The sequence below is a fragment of the Lucilia cuprina genome, chromosome 5 (assembly GCF_022045245.1).
Source record: "Lucilia cuprina isolate Lc7/37 chromosome 5, ASM2204524v1, whole genome shotgun sequence".
Lineage (NCBI taxonomy): Eukaryota > Metazoa > Arthropoda > Insecta > Diptera > Calliphoridae > Lucilia > Lucilia cuprina.
In genome coordinates, this window is record NC_060953.1 from 28,161,230 (window position 1) to 28,185,220 (window position 23,991).

A 23,991-nucleotide genomic window follows, 5' to 3' on the forward strand; every position below is an offset into this window, starting at 1 on the left:
TGAAAATATTATATTACGAAGGAATGAATATTTGTTGCGAATGTATAATTCTACTCCGGCGGAGTAATTTTCAATATTTGGCCATAATGGTGCAGCCGCCGGACGGGTAAATACCTCATATGGGTTTTGTTATATAAAGCGTTCCGGAACAGACTTTTTTCAGTTAATCTTTTTATCAACATAGTGTATATATAAAACAATATTGTTTAATTTGTTAACATTTAATAGATTTCAAAATTAAGCCATAACGTAGAAGTCAGTTGCCGCCAGCCGGGTAAATACTTCGTATGCGTTTCTTAATATTAAGTGTTCTGGAAGAGATTTTTTTTAGTTAATCACGTTATCTACACAATTTTTATATAAAATATAAAACAATATTTTATAATATGTTAACATTTAATAGAAAAAATATTTCTCTTAAATAACATATTTGTATACATACCTATTATGCCATTATTTAAATAAAATGATATTTGTTTACGAGATGTTTGGTATTTTCAGATTTCTTACATAAATTATTCAAAATATTAACGAAGTTTTTCTCTGTTTAACGGAAATTTTTAAATTTAAAAATGTAAGCAATAACAAACTTTGACAGCTAGGAAAACCAGGCGAATTAAGAAAAAAATTATCAGCTGATTGATTAACACCACCTTATATGAATTCGCCTTGGTGTACACTTAATAAGGTAGCCTCGTCGCTACAACAAATACAACAATACAAAAACAACAGGCGATTTGTTATTGTAGAATAATCCCATCTGTCAAAAAAACCTGTGTGTGTAGAATGAAAAAGCAACAAATAAACACAACAAAAATATGAGTTTTTAGCAATTATTTAATTTTTTAACTATTAATATTATTATATTATATTAATTAAATGTGGAATGTCTGAAAATCATAACTATATCTATTGGGAAGACCAATTTTCCGAATTAAACGTGTTTTTTGTGAAAAGTGATTGGTCGTGTTAAAAATAGTTGAAACTGATTTGGAACGTATGCCGGAGCTAAAGATTTTCTTTTTTTTATCAAGAGAGAAGGATAACAAAGACATTTAATCACGATTGACCTAGAAAACTCCTTTAAAACCATAATTTTCTTAACTTTTTAAAATTTTTACACCTTTTGCGATTTTTTTTCTATGTAAACAAACAGGAATTTTGACAGATAAGATTGTAAAAGCTGATGATCAGCTGTGCGGACGAGGCTACCTTATTAAGTGTACACTGCTCTTGTTGACAAGTTGGCCTACGATAGTGTTTAATAGGCAAAGCGATTTTGGGGGCCCCTTTTACTCTTACAGTATGCATCCGATTTAGGCCAAAGGTTTATCATTTTAAATGTATTTGTTAGCAGATATGTACAATATAAGCTACCCTGCCAACAAATTTGAGTTTAATTTTGGATACATGAACTAAATACTCAATATAAAGGCTAAACTTTATGTTTCTCAGTACTAAGTTAAAAAATTTACAAAAACAAAATACATTACTTTCTAATTTTTATCATAATTTTGTTAAGTTTTAGTGTGTTTTAATATACCAAAAGGAAAATTAAATAACAATAAGTAGATAGAATAAAATTTCAAAAACGAACACTTTTTAATACACTAAGAAGATAGTTTAATGTAGAATCATTCTTGCTCTCAAAATTCAAAAGGAAAAGTATTTGCACATTTCAGTAAATATATTTCTTTCATTGTGATCAGTTGTGTGATACATTGTGAAATTTTGATTTTGTAATAAATTGTGTTAATTTCAAATTTCATATAGTTTAATATATAATAAGCATCAGTGAGAGATTAGTGAGTGTTATACAATATAAAAAATGGGAAATAAAAAAATTATTATAATGTCGCTTTTATAACATAAAAGAGTATAAAATCATAACACTTTACAGTTTCTCTATTGTTATTGCAAAACTGGAAATTTACTACTTTTACGCACTTTTATGTTATAAAAAAGTGACTTGAAACTGAAACGAATACGACACATTAACTAAGTATAAAACAGGCGGAACAGTTTCTTCTGAACGGGGTCACTTTTCATTCATTCAGATTATATCAAATAAGATCGATTTAAACTTTAAGTTGTAACGTTATGTTTGCAATTTGGATAGAAATTTTTGGCAGTGTGTAAGCATTTAAAGTTGTTACCAAGGCGAATTCAGATAAGGTGGTGGCAGTTCTGCAACAACAATATTTACCATGTATTTTGTTTTTGCAGTTGGTTTTCGTAAATGTCAAAAACCATAAGTACGGCGAATTCATTTGATGAAATTTTTTTGTAAAATGCTTATATTATATTAAAAAATAAAGATAAAGACATTAAAATTTGTGAGGAAAAAATATTCTGAATTGAATAATGTTTGTTTCAAACAAAAAATTCTATTCGGGCAGTTTAATTTGCAAAATTTAAGTAAGTGCCTTAAGTTAAGTAAAACTTAATTTTTTGTGAAAAATAAACATAAAAAAGTACATATTCATGAAAATATTATAATACGAATAAATGAATATTTGTTGCGAATGGATAATTCTACTCCGGCGGATTAATTTTCTATATTTGGCCACAATGTAACAGCCGCCGGACTGGTAAATAACTCATATGGGTTTCGTAATATTAAGTGTTCCGGAAGATATTTTTTAGTTAATCACGTTATCTACACAATTTTAATATAAAATATAAAACAATATTATGTAATATGTTAACATTTAATAGAAAATATATTTTTCTAAAATAAAAAAAAATTTTTTCACTGAATGTATTATTTTTCCATGTTCAGAAACTCAGTTTCCTGGACGTAATTCCTAAGAATTTTCCAATCGGTGTTGGTTAAGAATGTTATTTCCGGAATAACATCACTTCCAAGATACTTGGATCTAACTTCGACGTATGCCTGACAATGGTAAAGAAAGTGCTCCAGAGTTTCACTGTCCTCTCCACATGCTCTACATTCGTCTGAATCCGCACGTCCAATTTTGTATAGATGTGCTCGTAATCCTGTGTGTCCACTGAGTATACGTACCATCATACTATCCTCAGAGTTGCTCATTTTGAGAAGATTTCTCGTCTTGCTCTCATCAGGGTCACCCCATAGAATCTTTGTGGTTCTACCCACCGTTTCATTATTCCAAGAGGCCTTATGGGATTCTCTCATCCATATTTTTAATTCAGCTTTTGTTGCGTCGAATGGTTTTGCGTTTGTCAGGTTAACTACATCGAGCTCCCTTCCCTTTAAAGCTATTACATTCGCCTTTTCGTTGCCGACTACTCCCGAGTGGCCTGGTACCCATATGATGTGAACCTTACCTCTGGGAGAGTATTCAGTTAAAGCTTTCTTACAATCCAATACGGTCATAGATTTAATTCTATCACCTGATATCGCACAAATTGCCTTCTGGCTGTCGGTAAATATATTAAGCCCTGTGGGCGCCATATTTATTCTAATCCAATTTACACATTCCGTTATTGCTCGTACTTCTGCCTGGAAGCTTGTGTTATGATTAAGTAAACGGTGGTATATTTCTGTTTCTGGGTCTTTAATATAGAACCCCAGGTCCACTTTGTCCCCTAATTTAGAGCCATCCGTGTAGCAATGGATTCCTACTGGTATTTGCTCTAATGTTCCGCTTGACCAAGACATTCTATCTGGGATTAGCGTTTCAAAGTTTCAGACATATTCAGTGTCTGGTGTGCGATCAGGCACGTCCGATGAATGTGTATAACCTTCCAATGTGTCCAGTATACATTGATGACGTGTCCTATAACCGTGTTTGGCCAGTTCGCCTAAAGTAAAGAGCCGTTCGGCTGTAAGCGCCGCCTCATATCTTATATATGTTTCAATGGGTGGAATATCTAGCAACGTTTCCAGAGCCTTGGTTGAAGTAGTACACATGGCACCACCCATATTACACTTTGATATTACACTTTTTGTCCAAAGCAGTCCACCAGATTATTGAAGCATAAGCTAGAATTTGTCTAATTACACTTTTATAAAGCCAATGTATAGTAGGACTAAGACCCCATTTAATGCCTATGGTTCTCACACATATCGCCCAGCGCCGATGTGCCTTGTTGATCCTATCCTCTATGTGGTGTCTCCATTTAAATTTCCGGTCAAGTATTACACCTAAGTACTTAACTTTGTCTGTCACCAGTATCTTCTTGCCCAAGAAGCAAGATTCAGTATATGTAGAAATTTTTGTCTTTCTTGTGAAAAGACAGATTTCCGTCTTCGCCGGGTTAACATTGAGGCCTCTCGGTTGAGCCCTGCTCAAGGCCGTATTTAGAGCCTCCTCAGCTCTTCTACACAAGTAATTTGGATCCTTTCCCTTTAAAAGTATTACGACATCGTCTGCATAGCAGACAGGTCTAAGTCCTTTCTCGGTTAGGGTCCTTAGGAGGCTATTAATCGTGTTAACCCAGAGTAAAGGTGACAAAATGCCACCCTGTGGTATACCGCGAAATACCTTTTTCCTGATAGTTATATCGTACATCTCGCAGCTTATCCATCTGTTCCTTGGCATGTAGTTGATCCAGTTACGGAGCACCCGGTCAACATAAAACTGGTCTAGGGATTGGATAAGGGTATCAGTGTGCACGTTATTGAAAGCGCCTTCGATGTCAATGCATACTACCAGTGTATACAGTTTGCTATCGAAAGATTCACCTATGTAGTGGACAACTTCATTTATCGTCCCTTTACATAAGCATGCTGCTTATATTTAAAGTCTTTGTATGGTATGCTGCTTTTAACCATGCTATCGACTATCCGTTCCAAGGTTTTAAGCAGGAAGGACGTAAGACTTTTCGGTCGATAGGACTTAGGTGTCGCATAGCTAGGTTTCCCTTTCCATGTCATGACATGAGTTTTGGATAGGATTTTTTATCTTCGATACGTCATTTACGCTATCTACCTGTTCACAGAAAAGTTTCCAGGAGTCTCGTTTGGCTTTTCGAACGATATTCACCAAGTTTATTACGATACTCATCCCAGTATACTGCGGTCTTTTTACGCCGCGCCCGGTTAAATAGTTTGCGAAGAGTCTTCCCAAGGTTCCGGATCTCCCCAGTAACCCAGGGTTTTTCCTGGGCAGATCTCTGCTCTCGCAGAGGGCAGCTGTCCTCGAACGATTCAACCAGAGCACTTGTGAACGTAACCACTTTGGCATCTATATCCTCTTTATTTCGACATTGAAAAGTGTCCTGACATAAACGGTTCTTTAGTATGGTCCCGAACATTATCCAATTAGTTTTAGACTTATTCCGAAACTTTATCGGCTTTGGTGGTGGCCTTAGTATTTTGAATCTTATGTACCGATGATCAGAAAAGGAGTGCTCGTCCGAAACTCTCCAATCCTGGATTTCGTTTATAAGCTCTTCTGAACATACAGTTATATCTAATACTTCTTCTCTGATTCTATTGACGAAGGTAGCTTTATTACCTAAGTTCAATGTTATCAAGTCTTTAGTATTAAAGAAATCCATGAGGGCTTGTCCCCTGCGATTGGTGTTTGTACTACCCCAAGCTACATGGTGCGAGTTGACATCACAACCTATACAATTTTCTTATTTTTCCTTTGTGCCTCTTCAACCAGTTTCATCAGATCCGACGTTGGTGGTAGTGTCGGAGAATCGAAAGGCAGGTAAATATATGCAAGGAATATGTTGCCACGACCTTGCTTCAGCACCGTTGCATCCGATGTTGATAATCCTGTTGAGAGGAGAAAACATAAGTTCTTGTGAAATAAGATACATGTTCTTGTTGTGAATCGTCCAAGGTTCCTGGATTAAAGCTATATGTTTTTTACCTGTGTTGATTTTAGCCATCAGAGCGTTGGTAGCTGTCTCGCTCCGATGGAGGTTTATTTGGATAACCTCAATCATGGTCATCCATTAAACTGTCTTCCAGCGCTCTTGGGATTTGACTCCTCCGGATAGCCTGAAGTGGCTATTAATGCAGTGAGTACTGTTGATGGCACTGCGGTGTCCTTATCAGGCATAGGAATAGCAGTATTTTTAATAGACACATTTCCAATTCTGGAGAGCATTGCTGTTCCGTGTTCTGGCGGGTGAGTGATTTCCTCCTTGCTTTTAGGATTTGACTCCTCAACATTGCTAGTACTTGCTAATGATGCTTTGGGTACTGTCATAGGTGTTTTAGTGTCCTTGTCGGGGCCGGTTTTGACAGCCCTTTCAGTCGGTGCCTTCCCAATTTTGGAAAGGGCAACTACACTTTCTTATGGCGTGTTAATGGTAAATTCCTTGATTATAGGATTTGACTCCTCAACGTTATCTGTCATATTCAAAATTGGGGCACCTTCCCAATTTTGAATATGACAGATTTAGAGGCGAAGTAAGCTCTACCTTTATTCTTGGCAAGACTAGCCATGGATTTCTGGTCGACAACTATTACAAATAAAGTTCCCTCAAGTTCTTCTTTCCTGTAAAAGACATCCCATTTTTCCACGGCCAGCTCAGCATTTTGACCTCCAAAAATTTCCAGTATACGTTCATTAGCCAGTTTACTGTCCCATCCTTTTATGTAGACAGTGGACTTTAGGAGCACCGGAAGCTCGCTCTTCTTTGCCAGTCCCAGCCTAGCGCCGTCCCAGGGAGGAGGGATACTTTCCACCAAGTTCTTTAGGGTGCTAACACATTGGTGAGATGCCAACCTCATCAACATCACGCCAATGCTGAGCTCTCGCTCTCTATTGGTTGTTTGCCCTTTGAAGCGATTGCATGGTCCTCTATCTTATTGTTGACCAGGTCTTCTATTTTACTATCTATTTAATAGACCAACAGCTATTGAAATTTTGCCTGTCGGATTACCGGCATCGTAAACTGCATAGCAGAGATCGTTCCGGTGCCTACTTCTGGCAACTTTGTCGTAAGATAGCGGCTCTTTTCCTTTTCCTCCGTCTAGCTTCTCCTTCCTCGTTTTTTGGGGCTTCTTTTGAGATTCCCTTACCTTCGAGGTTGATTTCGCCGACGTGTTCGTCTTCGGAATATCTGGCTTGGCGTTGTCACCCTTACTCGCAGGATTCTCATTTGAGAAACCTTTGAGTGAAGTATGGCTTGGCTTCGACTGTGTATTAGAAGACGGGGAGCTCTTTTTCTTCTTAGGTTTATTCTTAGTTGTCAACTCCTTTGGAGTGTCGTGGGATTGACAAACAATGATTTCCTAATAAAAATATTAAATTTTATAAAATAACGAAGCAATATTAAAAAAATTAACAAAAAACCTAAAAAACAAAATAATTGTTCACATTTTATCAAAAATCTCGTTAATTAATATAACGATTTTACTTTTTATGGTAGAAAATTAAAATAAAAGATATTCTTTAAAAAATACAACAAACAAGTTGCTTTATTTTGCTAAAATAATTGTTCAGATAAAGTTTTTTCTTAAAATTTATAAAATTTTACATAGGCAAATTACTTAATTGATTCACTGTATATAAAACAGTGGCAGTTAGATGGCTTGGCCTATGATGATTGAATAAGAATGGCAGATACTGCTGTCATCCGCAAAAGAGTAGATAGAGTTAGAAGTTTGACATAGAAGGTCATTTATAAAGATAACAAATAGGGTATGCAGTACATATATGACAAATATTTATCACGGTACTTGACAAAACGTCGGCAGATAAAACTAAATAACAATTTTAAATCATAATTTTTTTAATTTGTTCTTTTCTCATAAGTATAAGAGTTTATGTTCCTAAAATCTAATGAAAAATTTAAATAAACCCATCTGAACACGGCTATCGATAATGAAATCATCATTGAAGTTTTCAATAATTTCTCGGGTATAACATTCTTTCGATCTCGAAGTTTCATTTACGATATCAATGACGACTATTTAGCAATATTAATTATGAATTTAAAAAAAAAAAAAACATCTTTTATGTTCCAATCGCAATCTTGAGAAAAGTTATTAAAATGTTTTTTTATCGGTATCGCAATCGTGTTCGTAAATGATATATTTACTGGTATCGAGAAATGTTCGACAGAGATATTGATATAGCGATAGCAATACTTCGAGAAAGAATATTTTGTTTCAGTCAATTTAATTCCCATTACTTTAAAAAACTATAAAAATTATTTAAACATAATTTTGCATGTGAAAGTATTTTATATAAAAAATACATGAAATTAAAAAATTATATATGCATGAAATTTTATACCCCCATATTCATAAACTAATTTTTATTTTATAAACGATTTATAAATCAAATTTTGTATGGAAATTTTGTTTTATAAACTTTTTATAAAATAAAATGCTGTTTATGAATAAGGGAGAGTATATATTAAACCTCTTATTCATAAACAATATTTTATTTTATAAATAGATTTATAAAACAAAATGTTCATACAAAATTTGATTTATAAATCGTTTATAAAATAATAATTTGTTTATGAATAAGGGGATAAATATTTTAATAAAATTAATAAAAATTTGAATATTAAGGTGGCAGCTGTTCGTTGTCCTGTTTTCTTTTGGGAAGCGTCTATCAAGGCCGTACTGGAAATGATTTTGTGTGATTTCAGGGCAGATTTGCTCATACAGCGGTCTAATTAAATTAAATTATTCGTATAAATATTTATATACATATAAATAAATTCAAAAATAGACTTACTTACCAGGCTACCACTACTACTCTGCAAAGTTATCGGAATACATCTTCTATCAGGAACTACAAATACAGTTGCCAAAGGATATTTCGGATGAAAGAACAACGGTTTAACCTTAATAAAAATATATTGTCAATGAAAATAAAAACATAGTACATACATAAATTTTTTAAGTGTTTACTTACAAATTGTTTAAAAGTTTCCAGGATTTCCAATTTGGTGGTAAATGCTGAATAGATTCGAAGGGTGTGGAACAAATTAATAACAGGATATATCCATATATATTATTGTTGAAACCTTACTTCTTATGGAAAAACGCTCAGGTGGCCAGCAGGGACATGATTTAAATAAAAGAAAAATATATATAAATTGTATAAAAAGTAAAAATATATGTTATGTACTTACCTGTTAATATGCAGCTATTGATATTGGTCTTTGTAAGATACTTGGCTGCTGTCGATGTTGAACATACAAACTTTCTGATTTGACACCGTTCATGTTGAATTCTTTACTTTATTAATTAATCGTTTTCTTTTGCTAGACAAACATTTACGATATAATTTTCGAGCTATTTTAAAAACAAAATAATGTTTGTTTAGTCTCTAGAAATGAATTGCTAAAAACGGTTTCACATTTACACGGTGTATTTACACGATTAGTATAAAACAATAACAGAGTAAGATGGAAACAGCTGTTTCAATTTTTTTATATGTGTTTAGATATCTAATGTGACTTGTATGTTTTTATACCCTTCACCTATTTAAAATCAGTAAAATTGATCGGTAAATAACGGAGATATGAGCAAAACATATCATATCCAAACATACAAAAAAAAAATATACAGCAAAAAATATGATTTGCATTTTTTGTTAAAATAAAATAATTTTCCCTTTTGTTTTGCAAATATATTTTTTAATGAATAGAAAAAAGTATTTAAAACGTTTTCAATTATATGAGAGTAGATTGTGAGTTATTGTACAATAATTTTTATGCGAATAATGTAAGTTTGAAATTTAAAACTAACACAAATTTTTTCCAAGTGCTTTTTAAAACAATTTTTTTACGATAAACAAAATCTACGTCTCGTCAATGTTTACCAGCAATGAATACGAAAGTTTTGTTGTTTTACTCTTGCTTGTATACTGTAAAGAACAACAACAACGTATTGCTAGTGTTAAGCGCATATAAGTGTATAGAAAACACACTGTCTATAGCAGCGTTGCGCGTTCATATTGTTCTAATTACGAAGATTTTCGGCAATTCACACGTACATAACCCGATCGTAAAAAAAACTGATTGCAAGAGCGTAAAAATTACAAAAATGATCTTTAGTTGCTTGTCAGCATTCAACGAAGTAGGTTGATGTCGCTTTGTTTCAGAAATTGCAAACAAAATGTGTAAAAACAACATCATTTTCAAACAAGAGAGTAAATTGCATAAAAACTCATACACTCCAAAAACTTTTCAGGAATGCATAATAGTAAAAATACATAAAAACGGTATTTTTAATACTTTTTTTAAACATTATATATTAAAAAATCTAATCTTTCTGAAGAAATAAACATTTTTCTCTTCTTTGGATATGTTTTATCTGTAAAATTTACAATTTTACTTGTTATAAAACTTGATCATAATAAGCGTAATTAGGAAATATTTTTTCTAAGTGTTTTTTTTAGTAATTTCTCACCACTACAATAACAGTTTCTCTTTCTGCGCTTGGCTGATCTATAGCTAAGCGCATTTACAAAAACAAAAGAGTACCAAGCGCATAGGGCTTGGGCACCCTTGGTTTGGATGCTGTTGGCGTCATTGCGTTGTTATTTTTGTTTTTCTGTGTTTTTCGTTATGTATGTTTAGATGTCTGTTGGTTTAGATGCCTTGTGTATTTTGTGTTTTATTTCCTTTAGCGTTGTTGTTGTTCTTTTTGTTTAGCTTTTGATGTAATAATAATAATATAGTCGGGAAAAAATTAAAATTTATAAAAGATGTTTAAAATACACTATAGTGAAGGGTATATAAGATTCGGCACAGCCGAATATAGCACTCTTACTTGTTTTTTTAATCATTTTTGATTTCGGGAATATCTTTTTATTATATTTGTTTTTAGAAAGTAAAAAGTTTTAGTGCAAAATGGAGTTTTTAAATTTTGTTGTAAATAAATTAATTTGATTATATTAAAAAAGTTTTATTTTAGTAAATGGATGAACCGAGGAATGTTATTGTAATAGAAAAGTTATACATAGAAATGAAACTGAGAATGACAAAACCTAAGTCTGCTGTCAAAAACCTAAGTCGTGAAAATGTATTAGTTGAAAAATACATGACACAATAAACACAAACTCTATCGTTTAAAAAGTTTTAATTTTTATATTTTGATATTTTATGAAACAATAATTTAAATATGCCATTTTTATTCAATTTCAGTAGACCATTGTAAGAAAGATCTTCATTTAAAATTATTCTAAATTTTAAATAAACTCTTTGTGTTTGATTCATTGGTATTAAATATAAAAACAATAGAAACATTATTTTGAAAATGATTCCAATAATTTTGGGACCAAAACACCATATTTAGCAATGCTTATTGCAGCAGCAGAGGCTATTGTGCCAAAGGAAATACAGTGAATCAACTAAGTTTTTTGCCTATCTTTTTTAGGAGAATTTTGTTTTTTGTTCATAAATAAAATTCGAAAAAACAGGTAAAAGTTAAATATATATTTTCTAATTAAAAATAGAGATTGTGGTAAATGGGAAAAATTAGAAAAAATATTAATATACAAATTTTGGTGCATTTGTTGTTGCATTTTATTATTTTTCATCAGAATTTGCATGTCAATAAAGTATTTTGCATATTGAGAATTCCTGTTAATTTCATTGGGGTTTTCAAATTATTTTTTAATTATTTTTGGAATTTATAGTTTTATTGTTAAAAGGAAGAGTGTTAAGTATTTTCCAATTGCGATTTGCAAAAATCATATCCTCATTGGGTGAAAATGTGATGTTAATTGCCTTAAAATGTTTAAAGGATAATAATGATGTAATTTCGATATAAAAAATTAGTTTAGATTTCTAGAACAAGTGTAAATCAATAAAATATAATTATGAAATATTTAATCAAAAACATTAAAGAATATAAAATACAGTAATAGATGAAGTAATCCAAAGAATTATTAGAAAAAACGCACAGAGTGCGCTTTCAAAATCTTTAACTGCCAAAGGGAGGAGACTTGTATCCAATGAAAACTATTGGACTCCTGATTTATCTCTTTCAAAATCTATATACGAACTAGGGGGAACACTATGTTTAAATTTAGACCTCTAAACAGACCTTAGGTTGCTTGGAATCAATGCAAAGTGAACTGTCGTGTAGTACAGGAAAAATACCTAATTTAGATATTTTTAAATAGAGGTGGTTATCATACCGTAACGTCAACAAAAGCAATATTTTTTACCTAATACATACACTTATATATATTTAGAACCTAAATCAAGGATAACTATCCAGATCCAAATACGCCTACTGTATCTTATTCATAAAATAAAGAATTTAAAATATGAGGTTGAAAATCAAGATTTTAGCATTTAGTAGTTCTATAGTGGTACATGGTGATGTCCCCATACTTAGAGTGGCTAGGATGGTACGTACTCCCCAAATAGATGGAGTTTCCGTAATGTAGTTTTTGTTTATCAATACAAAATGACCAAAAACCAGGATTATTTTTGTTATAATATATAGATTTACACCTCACAAAACATTTTTTCTTGGTCCAAATCCATTAATTATCTAATATATCATGTATCCAATTCAAAATTACTTATTATTGTCGAAATTTAATGAAAGAAACGATAGATTTCATGTTAAGTCAAATATTGATAAATTCTGATAGGTATATAGGATAATAAATCGGTTAAGAAATGTCCAAATTTAGTCGTTCCACTACTAAAATATCTAAAAAATGTTATTCTAATATATAGGAGTAATAAAAATATTAAATTTTATAAAATAATGCAGCAATATTAAAAATATGAATATGAATATGAAAATATGAAAAATATGAAAACCTAAAAAAAAGCAAAATACTTTATTGACTCCAAAAAATTAACAATACGTTCACATTTTATCAAAAATCTCTTTAATTAATATAACAATTTTACATTTTATGGTAGAAAATTAAAATATAAGATATTCTTTAAAAAAATACAACAAAAAATTGCTTTATTTTGCTAAAAATAATTGTTCAGATAAAGTTCTTTCATAAAATTAATAAAATTTTACATAGCTAAATTACTTAATTGATTCACTGTATATATAAAAAACGATTATCGTTAATTTCAAAGCAGCCATTTGGGCGGCACCCTACACCACACTATTGGGAACGGTATTTTGATTTTGTCTTAAAGTTTGTAACACTTGCGTCGATGTAATATGAGATCTGTCCCCAAATTAGTCTATTGGATTTTTGTAAGCGTAACACGCTATACTATAATAGGCTCTTTTTAAAATTCCACTCAACAAATTGTATATAAATATGTGAAAATTTCACTATATATTGTGATATTGAGCGTACATTCATCAATTAAGCAAACATCAATCTCTTGAATATAACTTCAATATTAAAAACTATTATATAACTTATTGCAACTTACTCGCAATGTGGTAGGGTATGATGTATTCGGATACTTTTTGTACTTTCATATTTTTGTTATTTTATGTAAACAAAAATAACAAGTATGAATGTATAGTCGGGCGTAGCCGACCATATGATACCCTACACCTGTCAGTATGTATGTTAAAAATGGGAATTATTCAAAAAAATAAAGCATTTGGTTTGTTTTTTTAACTTTATTTCGGAGAATTTTTACTTTTATTTTGGCAAAAAAATAATTTTTTTACAAAGGGGAGTAGGGCAAAATATGGCCCTATTCTTAAAAATGTTGGTAGGGGGAGTTACGTCTTCTTCAATATTATTTATGTAGAATTTAAAAGTGTTATTAGTGTTTGTAAGTGAATTTTGACCTTTAAGTCATTTTCTGAAGGGGAGTTTGTATGGGGGATAGGAAGCCCATATAAAGCCCGATTATTACAAAAATCGGTAGTGTCATTTAAAGTTCTATAAAACTAAGTTTTGTCGACTTTTGTTAACATAATAGATCATTTAAATTAATTATAAGCCAAAAGGCCCTATTTGGGGGGTACGTTTGTATGGGGGCTAGTCGAAATAATGGACCGATTTTAACCATTTTCAATAGCCTTTGTCCTTGGGCCAAAAGAAGCGAGTGTGCCAAATTTCATCTAATTATCTTCAAAATTGCGGCCTGTACCTTGCGCACAAAGTTTACATGGACAGCCAGCCGGCCAGCCAGACGGACATAGCTTAATCGACTCAGAAAATGATTCTAAGCCGATTGGTATACTTTAAGGAGGGTATAGGACGAATATTTTTCTATGTTACAAACATCAGCACAATCCCAATATAATCTCCCCACTAAAGTGGTGTAGGGTATAAAAATACTCATTCACACAGAACTTGTTCATGTGAGAGAGTAATATTTCTTATGATCAGTAACGCTTCTATTTATTTTTCTAAGGTGGTTTAAAATTCTTAAAATTTGAAAATTGCATTTCTACAATCATAAGTTAAATATTACCTGTTTTAGAAATTTTCAAATTATTAACAAGTGACAAAAAACAATGCATTTCTATATGTTTCAGATATTTGTTTAAAGCACTATGAGCACAATGAACAGGCTCTGACCAAAATTTTCAAATTGCTGTGGACATCATTTGATTTTTCCCTACCAACAATTTCTATCCAAATTGTAACCACAACGTAACAGCATAAAGTTAAAAACAATCTAATTTGATAAAATCTGAGAGAATGAAAAGTGACCCCGTTCGGTAGAAACTGTTCCGCCTGTTTAATACTTAGTTGATGAGTCGATTTCGTTTCAGTTTCAAGTCACTTTTTTATAACATAATAATGCGTAGAAATAGTAAATTTATAGTTTTGCCATAACAATAAGGAAACTAGAAATTATTCTAACTGTTCACACTTTTATCTTATAAAAGCGACTATATAATACATTTTCTTTATTTCTCTATTTTGTTATTAAATTATATTGTTAATGCATCGTTTTTTGATTTTTTTATTCTATCATTAAAGTTCCTTTTTTGGTATATTAAAACGCACTAAAACTTAGCAAAATTATGATCAAAATTAGATAGTAATGCATTTTGTTTTTGCAAATGTTTTAACTAAGCAATGAGAAACATAAAGTTGAGCCTTTATAGTGACCATTTAGTTCATGTATCCAAAATTAAACTCATATTTGGGTTACTTATTTAGTTACCACCACAACTGTTATTAAATTCATACCAAACGCAACAATTAGTAATTTTTTCCTTATTGGGAAAATTATTGTAGCGGTCGCATTAAGGCCCAAATAGACTATACAAACATACCTTTTATATTTCAACACACACTACACAAACATTGCTAGCACAAACACCGATTTTTTCACGTTTTTGTAGACTTGCAAAGATACAGATGTAAATTTTTCTTCGAAATATAAATTTTGTTAAACAATTGGTTATTTATGAACATAAACAATACAAATGGATTGACAAAAATTCAATATGTTTGTGTAAAAATCAAAATTTTTTGTTTTTTTAATCAAACAAACCGCAAGCATTTGTGCAAACACGAAACACCCTCATACACTACACAACAGCCTTGCACAAACGTAAAATACAGGTAAGTTTGTCTAGCCGCTTGTGTAGTCTATTTGGCCCTTTACAAACATTTATTTTTCGCTTATAATAAAGTGACGATGCAAAACCTTTAGGAAGGTTGAAAACGTTTCCAAATCAAAAATGAGTTTGGTTTAATTTTTAAAATCCCTTGTTTTGTTTAAAAATTATTGAAAAAATGCAATTTAACTCATAAAAAATTTAAAGCAATTTTCTAAAGACTACGTTTTCGATTATGTTTGCCTTGTAGTGAATAAGAAGTCCAAATATTTACTTATAACAGAAAAATAATAAATTAAGACCAATTCAAGATTTTTGTCATAGTTTTTTTTTTTACTTTAACTGCATTTCTTACATAAAAAAGTTCGTATATAGATAGCATAAAATAAAATAATCTCATGAAAACCAATGCCAACACTGAGCATACAAATCTTTAACTAAACTACAAAAGTTTTATGCAGGATATTGGTCTGTTACATATGAAACATTGCATTTCTAAAATATATGTGGAAATACATATGTAATTTTTTTCGATTTTCGTGTGACAAACATAAACAAAACAGCTGTTTTAAAATAAAGAACATGAAGTACACGCAAAAAAATTTCAATTTGGTTCACAAAAACATAACTACATTATTCTATACAAAGTTAAATAGTTATACGTTTAATGCTATAAACCAAATAAGAATTATTTCAACTCAGTTTATTGTCGCGTAAAATAACACATAAACATAACATAAAAAAACTAATTTGTGTAAGGTGTGTGGCTAAAACTATGTGTTGCAGGCATTTTTAATTGCCTGCTGGTACAAATTGCCACTAAAACACATAAAATTTGGAATATCTGGTTTACAGAGATTGGTCTAGGACTATATCTATGCAAAACAGAAATGGTATTATTCACAACAAAGACCAAGATTACAAACTTCAGCATGCCACAGTTAAAGAACTTAAATGGATGTACACGGCTATAGTACGTCCTATTCTTATATACGGATCACTTATATGGTGGACTTCAACTAAGAAGAATTTTGTTGTGTTAAAAGTTAAGAGATCAGCATGAATTGGAATAACAGGTGTTCTAATAACTAGTCCTTCAGAATCTCTGAACACTATATTGCACATCCTACCAAAAGATCTGCATATAATGGTCATATCTGCCCGCAGCGCAGCGAGGCTTAACGCATCCGGAACAATGACTTTGATAGAGCTTTCAAAGTCAGAGTTTCTTTTAGGAGCGAATGGTGTGTGGGCAACCTACCAAGCGAATATACTACCAGAATCTTTACAGATGGTTCTAAAATGAATTCCGGTGTTGGTTGTGGTGTCTTCTGTGAAGAAGCTGACATAAGTATATCTCAACATCCTAGCAACAATTGAAGTATCCTTCAGGCTGAAATATTTGCGATAATGTCAGAAGCCCAATATCCAGTACAGGGACGTATGATGTTTGAAACATAATGGGGACTCAGTCCCAACAACGTTAATTGGATGTACACGGCTATAGTAAGTCCTATTTTTGTATCACATCCTATTTTTGTATTACTTTTATGGTGGACTTCAAATAAGAAGAATTTTGCTGTGGATCAGCTATACAAAGTTTAGAGATCAGCACGAATTGGGATAACAGATGCTCTAAGAACTATATTGCATATCCTACCAATAGATCTGCATATAATGTTCATACCTGCCTGCAGGGCAACGAGGCTTAACGTATACGGAAGTTGGAGATTATGAACACATTGAAACACCCCACACATTGACTTTGATAGAGCTTTCAAAGTCAGAGTTCCTTTCAGGAGCGAATGGTGTAAAGGCAACCTACCGAGTGAATATACCACCAGAATCTTTACAGATAGTTCTAAAATGAACTGCTATGTCTTTTGTGAAGAAGCTGGGATAAATATATCTCAACATCTTAGCAACAATTGTAGTGTCTTTCAGGCTGAAATTTTTGCGATGATGTCAGCCTGCCAGTAGTCAAGCGGCACTTCTCTCACTAAACTCTTATACTACCACTTCCCTATTATACTGTGCAACACGAAAATCTTTCCCGAATGAGACCAACGCGAAATGTAAGTATGAAATTAATGGATGCCGTACCCAGATACATGGACGTGTTCTCAAAGGACTTTCTCAGCAAATGCATCGCCAAGATCAGAGACGCATGGGAAGGCGTAAGTCTTAAGCTAATCCGCGCTAAGAAATTCCGATGAGACCTCGGAAGCACATAAGATATTGGAATGTCTGAAGCGTCAGAACATAGACTATTGGTCTATCATTCGCACAGAGCGAAGCACAGTGGTATATTTTAATTTTTTAATTTTTAAAAAAAGTATTCCGCATATTTTTTTAATTTTCAAAAATTATATATAGTTTTGAAAAATAGACAAAATTACCTCTCCATTGATATATGCCTAATGTTTTTTAAGTGACAAATTAATTAGGGAAAACTCAACATCTTTTAGAAAATTTGCCTAGTACTATTATTTTCATCAATATATGTAACAAATTTAAGAGTTAACCTTATGGATGAAAATAATAGTGCTAGGTAAATTTTCTAAAATATTTTGAGTTTTCGCTAATTAATTTGTCACTTAAAAAACATTAGGTAGGCATGTTATATATCAATGGAAAGGTAATTTTGTCTATTTTTCAAACAAAATGTTTTTTAATGTTTTTTTCAATAAAAATTTTATTTATGAATATTTTTTGATGAAATTTTACAGTTAGGTAGCTTTTCTTACTCAAAATCCAAAATTAAATAAAAATTTCGAATTTTCCTATTAGAAATCCCGGAATTCCCAAAAAAGTTTTAAAAAATCCCAAAAATGGGATTTTTTGTTTTTTTGCCTATTATATCCATACCAGGGGCGGGGTTATCGAAACCCGCTACAAAATGATTAAGAACATATTGGGTCATATAAAACATATAAAAAACTTTCACTGCTTCTTTCACTGCTTGAATCGGGAATATTTGGACCCGCTATTATCAAAAAACTAAAGTAAGGACGGCAAAAATTTTAAAATTTTAATTTTCAAATGCGAATATCTCCTAAACTATAAGAGATTTTTTATAGTGCTCGATGTGGAGATTCTATATACGAATTTTTTTTTTTAAATCGGAACTCAAATGAAGAAATAGGATCGTTTTAAAAATTTAACATAGCCGAGGTGTCCTAATTTGACGACAGCCCGACGGGGCCCTGGTTGGCCTATAAGGTCCAAATTCAAAACCTAAACTTGACAACACCTCCTCTTTGTACATACCAATATACATTCATTAAAATCGGATTAACCGTTTAGAAGTTACCGAATTATTTCCCTCTTTTTTTTCCTATACCACTGTGCAGAATCGGTTTCTGTTGATCTCGAGATAGCAGGGTACAGACTCTTCTTCGCTAAGGTAAATGTGTTCCGTCTGACTAAATCTGGGGGCGTAATGTAGATAAAGTGGAAACTACTCTCTGATCATCGAGAACCCTCTCCTCCAACTCATGACAATAGCGGTAAGGATAGTGAAGATTAACCTGAAGCATTCAAAATTTGCTATAGACAACAAACAACTGAAGTCAAGGGGTTCCTAGCCTGCTCATACAATATTATATATGCAAGAAGTAATGGAAAGTAAGTAATAATCATGTCTAATTGCTGAAAAATTTACTAATTTTTTTTGTACGCAGCTTAGCTCAAATGACCAAACGGTCGCAAAGGTCGAGCTACCACACAATAAAAGCCTTATTATATGGCGCATGAAAGAACAGCACCACCAGCCGAAGTGAGTGACCTCCTGGCCCAAATTGGGGCATCTGGCGACATAATCCTGAGCTGTATTATTTACTTAGACTTAAATTTGAGGAATGCAAGTTAATACTGATTTGTCAATTCGATCATATAAGCAAAATATAAATAATTAAATAATAAAAATAGCTAAAGAGAAAAAAAATGATTATATATACACTCAGCCTCTTCCTCAACCATGTCCGGTAAATAGGTCGTTTTTATTCCAAAAGCAGCAAAAGGGGACATGAGAATGCCAAAGAGTTTCGTCTAATCAGTCTTTTCAGCTCAAAACGCTGAAAAGACTCATTGACTCAAATATTAGGCAACAGCTAGATAGCTTATCGCGGCTTTCAACTTATCAACATGCCTACCTTTAAGTACGATCTACAGAGACTATGTCAGAATTATACAAAGATCCTTTGAATTTAAAGAATATACTATGGGAGCCTAAAATATGCTTTTGAAATTCAACAAGCTCTTGCTAATCTAGATGTTGAAGAGTATATCAGCAACTGGTTAGTAACTATGTTGAAATCCAGAATAGTTACTTCATGTCTTGGTTGTAGCGTTAAGTCCAAGCAGGTGGAATAAGGTACATCACGGCGGCGTAATCTCTCCACTTCTTTCGCTCATTGTCGTTAACTCGATTCTCATTGAACTGGACAACAGAGAGATAAAAGTTGTTGCCAATGCGGGTAACGTGATTAGTGATATCATGTCTAGTGCTTTGGTGCTACTAGATAATTGGCCTAGGAGTAAATCCAAGCAAGACAGCTGCACATCCCACCTATATATCTTTTTATTATGGTCATATCTGCTTGCAGCGCAGCAAGGCATAACTTATCCGGAAGTTGGATATCAAAAACATATGGACACGCTAAGATTTTAAGCCTCCAATCTTAAACCAACCATCTATGATAGAGTTTTCAAAATGAAAGTTCCTACCGAGCGAATATACCACCAGAATCTTGGTATATGTTGTGGCCCTCCGTCAAACGTACAAGTCACCGAGATTATTGGCAGCAACAACAGGCAGACATGCAAGTAGTTACAAAGACAGGGATGTAAGTTTAATGATATCCTAAGGTTTCTCATTGCTACAAGCTGGATATAAAACTATGAAATACTACATCTAACGGAGTCCCTGCGACTCTACTTAACTTTTCGCGCGAAGTGAACTACCACGTTAGCAAAGCAATGTAAACATCAAATTAAATTCTTTATTATTTGAAAGATAATTAAAATATTAACCATAGTCACTTGTGTATTTACTCATATATTTATTATACCCAACACCTTCGTGAGAAGGGTATATATAAGTTTGTAATTTTCCAACCCACACAAAGACCCCTTCAGAAAGTGACTTGAATATCCGCAATTCATTTATTAGCACTGTTATTGCAATTAAATTTAGCACAGACAAATATTATATATATTATCCCTCTTATTCACAAACAACATTTTTCTTTTAGAAAGGGTTTATAAAACAAAATTTCTATACAGAAACTAATTTATAATCCGTTTATAAAATAAAAATTTTGTTTGTGAATAAAGGGGTAAATATCATATAAAAACAAATCTATCTAGCCCATTTTATCATGATCAGTCCACATTTGCTCCTATCTCCCATATAAAGCCTCATTTAGAAAATAACTTTTTCGTCAATAAATTGCTTAAATAAATCGGAATCAAGGTAATTTTCAAGATAAATGCTTTATTATGAAAAATAAACCTAAGTAATTTAATATTAATAACTGGTGTAGGGTATGATATAGTCGGCTAAGCCTGACTATACTTTCTTACTCGTTTGTAGCTGTTGTAGTAGAATAGAATTGAAGTAGCCTTCCTTCAAATTATACCCACTTTTGAAGTTTAGGTTTTACGGGGTATTGATAGTATTCACATCAATTATCTTTAATAGTTCTAAATTTAATTCCAAAACAAAATATTCAATTTGGCACAAATGTTGACACTAATTCTCTCCTTTGTGTGCATAATTTTTATTAACCGAATTTCGAGGAAAACCATTTGTTGTTTACAGAAGATATTTAAATTTTATTTCCTCTATGTTAGAAAATGAATTTTTTTAATATTTTTCCCGAACCAAAATATTCAATGTATATTTATATTTTCGAACATGTTTGCTAATTTTAGCGCAAACAAAATTAACTAAATGTTAATCTGATTAGCAAACAGTGACGTTTTTGTTTAAATTAAAGAGGATTAAAATAATATTAAATTTATTTTTAGATTAACTAATCTGTGTCCGTTTTCTGTAACTTTCGAGTCGAGAAAAAAACATTGAAATATTGAAATCTTCCACATTACAATTAACAAAAATATATTTGTTTAGTTTGAATACGATAATACACTGATGTTTAATTGGCATATAATTGCTAACTCAAAACCTCTCTAAATAAATTGTATTCTAATTACGATTAATCAGGATTCTATCTGGTATAGCTTCTGTCAAGAACTTTTTCTTTTATTAAAGCCCCCTAACTTTTATTACTTTGAAAACAAAAATATATCAACTCAATGTAATTGAAAAAAAAAATTAAAAAAATGTAAATTTCAGTGGAATGAAAAAATATGTTTTACAATAACTTACGTTTTAAAGCCTCCATTTCAATTACATCACTATCAGTGGAAACCCATATATTTTCGAACATGCCAGATTTTTTAATAGTTTTTATAGTAGTTCCAAGTATACTGTTTCCATTAAATTGTAGTAAATTTTTATTTTTAATTCCTTTTGAGCCTCCTCGAGCTAATATAATCGCATGTGTGTCATTCACTGTGCTAAAAATGTAAAATGCATACAAAATGAATATTTATACTAATATACAAACATATGAATGTATATTAGAGTGCCCCAAGCTTGTATAAAGGAAAAAATTTATCCGTATTAATTCTCTACAGGGGGACGGCCCCCTGTAGAGAATTAATACGTATTCTCTAAAATTTTACAAAAAAATGCGATTTTCCCGAAATCCGCAGAGTTCAAATCGCAGGTACAGCTAAACTGTAAGAATTATTGATCTAATTTTTTCACCGTTTTATTCACTTATCTGTTGTCCATAAATCCCCATAAAATTTTCAAAAAACTGAAATTGGAGAATTCAAACGGCCATTGAAAAAATCAAACTGGCTATTAATTATATAGATATTTAAAGTTAGAAAATGTTTTTTTAGAATATATCTCAAATAATACGTAAATCTTTTTTGTCACATTTCGAATTTATGTGCTGTGAAACACTTTAATGTCCTTCGGAATTTGCAATAACATTAAAAGTTTTCAAGCAATTTTTGTGTTTTTTATGTTTCTGAAATGACTATTCTGTGCACATTGCGATTCTTTTACAATACTAAATGGCAAAAGTTGAGCAAAAAAATCGATTTTTCCCCTTATAAATGCACTTGGAAAATTCAGAGCCGTTGCGGCACCTGTTAACATTATCATATCAGCATAATTTTTTGTATAAAATAGTTTTACAACCCAGAAAACTATTCTAGAGGGGGGCGGCCAAAATTCGCAAATTCGTGTTTTTGGAGCACTCTAATATGTATGCATACATCTATTTTTACTACAGTGGAAAACAAAATGTAATACATAATAAATAAATATGTATAAAATTCAATATTTTGCAATAACCATTTTCGATACGGAAATCAATAAAATAATCCAATGTTCTCCGTACAATCACGATACTCTCTGAACAAATGAAAGATCTGATTGGACATTAAATGAGTATTTTAGGAAGTACATGCATTCGACAAAATAGATCGGAAAATATGGGTAAATATTGATACAATACCACATCATCCACATCACACAATTATTTTATAAAGCTTCAGATCTTCTTGAAAAATCCAAATTTGCAACGAAAAAACAATCAGAAAAAAGTAAGACTTTTTAAGAATTAAAGTTAATGATAATAATTTAGTCCGAAATTATGTAGGACATATCAATAATAATGGTCCATTTAATGAAATAAAATATGTTAATAGGATTAATGCAGTAGTATTAGACGATAATCCCTATATATAAAAATTAATGTGTTTGTATGTTTGAACATTATAGACTACTATATAAACCGATTTTCTTGAAATTTTCACAGCGTATTCCTGTATGTCTGGAATAGCAAATCGGCTATTTTTATTTTAAAATTTCACATTAAGATAATATGCTTGGAGCCCCTATATCAATAAAATAGAAAAATTCGTATATATGAGAATCTATTTTAGCTAGAATCTTTAAATTTTACTTGAAGAGTTTTGACATTCATCAGAACATTTAGAGCATATACCGGCGGATAGAGAGGCAGATAAAAAAATCACCACTGCACACACACTATTGGCATTTTTTCATTGAAATTGCACTGAAAAAAATATTTGGTTATTTTTAATTTTGAAGATTAAATTGTATTACTGTAAAATGCGAATATTTATAAACAACGTGTAATCAATGTACTTAAGAATGATAATTTCTTCACATAGAAACAACATTTCTAATTAAAATGTACAAAAAAAGTATGAAACAAGATTAACTTATTTACTTTCATTGTTATGCATTCTAGAAAATTATTATTTAGAGTGTACGTTGTTTTTGTAAATTATGCTCTTGCTTTTGCAAGTTGTTTTTGTTCTTTTCAAGTTGTGTTTGCAATTTCTTTAACAAAGCGACATCAACCTGCTTTGTTGAATGCTGACAAGCAACTAAATAAAATATTTGTATTTTTGATGCTCTTGTTTAGAGGTTCGTATGCGATCGTGTTGTGTACATGTAATTTGCCGAAAATCTTCGTTGTCAGAACAAT

General features: G+C 31.6%; 2 protein-coding genes across 2 annotated transcripts in view; both read right to left on the minus strand.

Moving 5' to 3' along the window:
* LOC111687698 (N-acylneuraminate cytidylyltransferase A) overlaps nucleotides 1-8,964 on the minus strand; it is a gene marked incomplete at its 5' end in the record, with an annotated part of 55,085 nt that extends 46,121 nt beyond the window's left edge. The window contains 3 exons of the mRNA XM_046952425.1: nucleotides 8,643-8,751; nucleotides 8,823-8,866; nucleotides 8,940-8,964. Coding sequence (XP_046808381.1) covers nucleotides 8,643-8,751; nucleotides 8,823-8,866; nucleotides 8,940-8,964 — 178 coding nt within the window. The remainder of the gene's footprint in view (nucleotides 1-8,642; nucleotides 8,752-8,822; nucleotides 8,867-8,939) is intronic.
* LOC124420125 (N-acylneuraminate cytidylyltransferase-like) overlaps nucleotides 8,940-23,991 on the minus strand; it is a 21,080-nt gene continuing 6,028 nt past the window's right edge. The window contains exons 2-3 of the mRNA XM_046952108.1: nucleotides 21,783-21,968; nucleotides 8,940-9,205 (exon numbers count right to left, since the gene is read on the minus strand). Coding sequence (XP_046808064.1) covers nucleotides 9,132-9,205; nucleotides 21,783-21,968 — 260 coding nt within the window. The 3' untranslated portion in view covers nucleotides 8,940-9,131. The remainder of the gene's footprint in view (nucleotides 9,206-21,782; nucleotides 21,969-23,991) is intronic.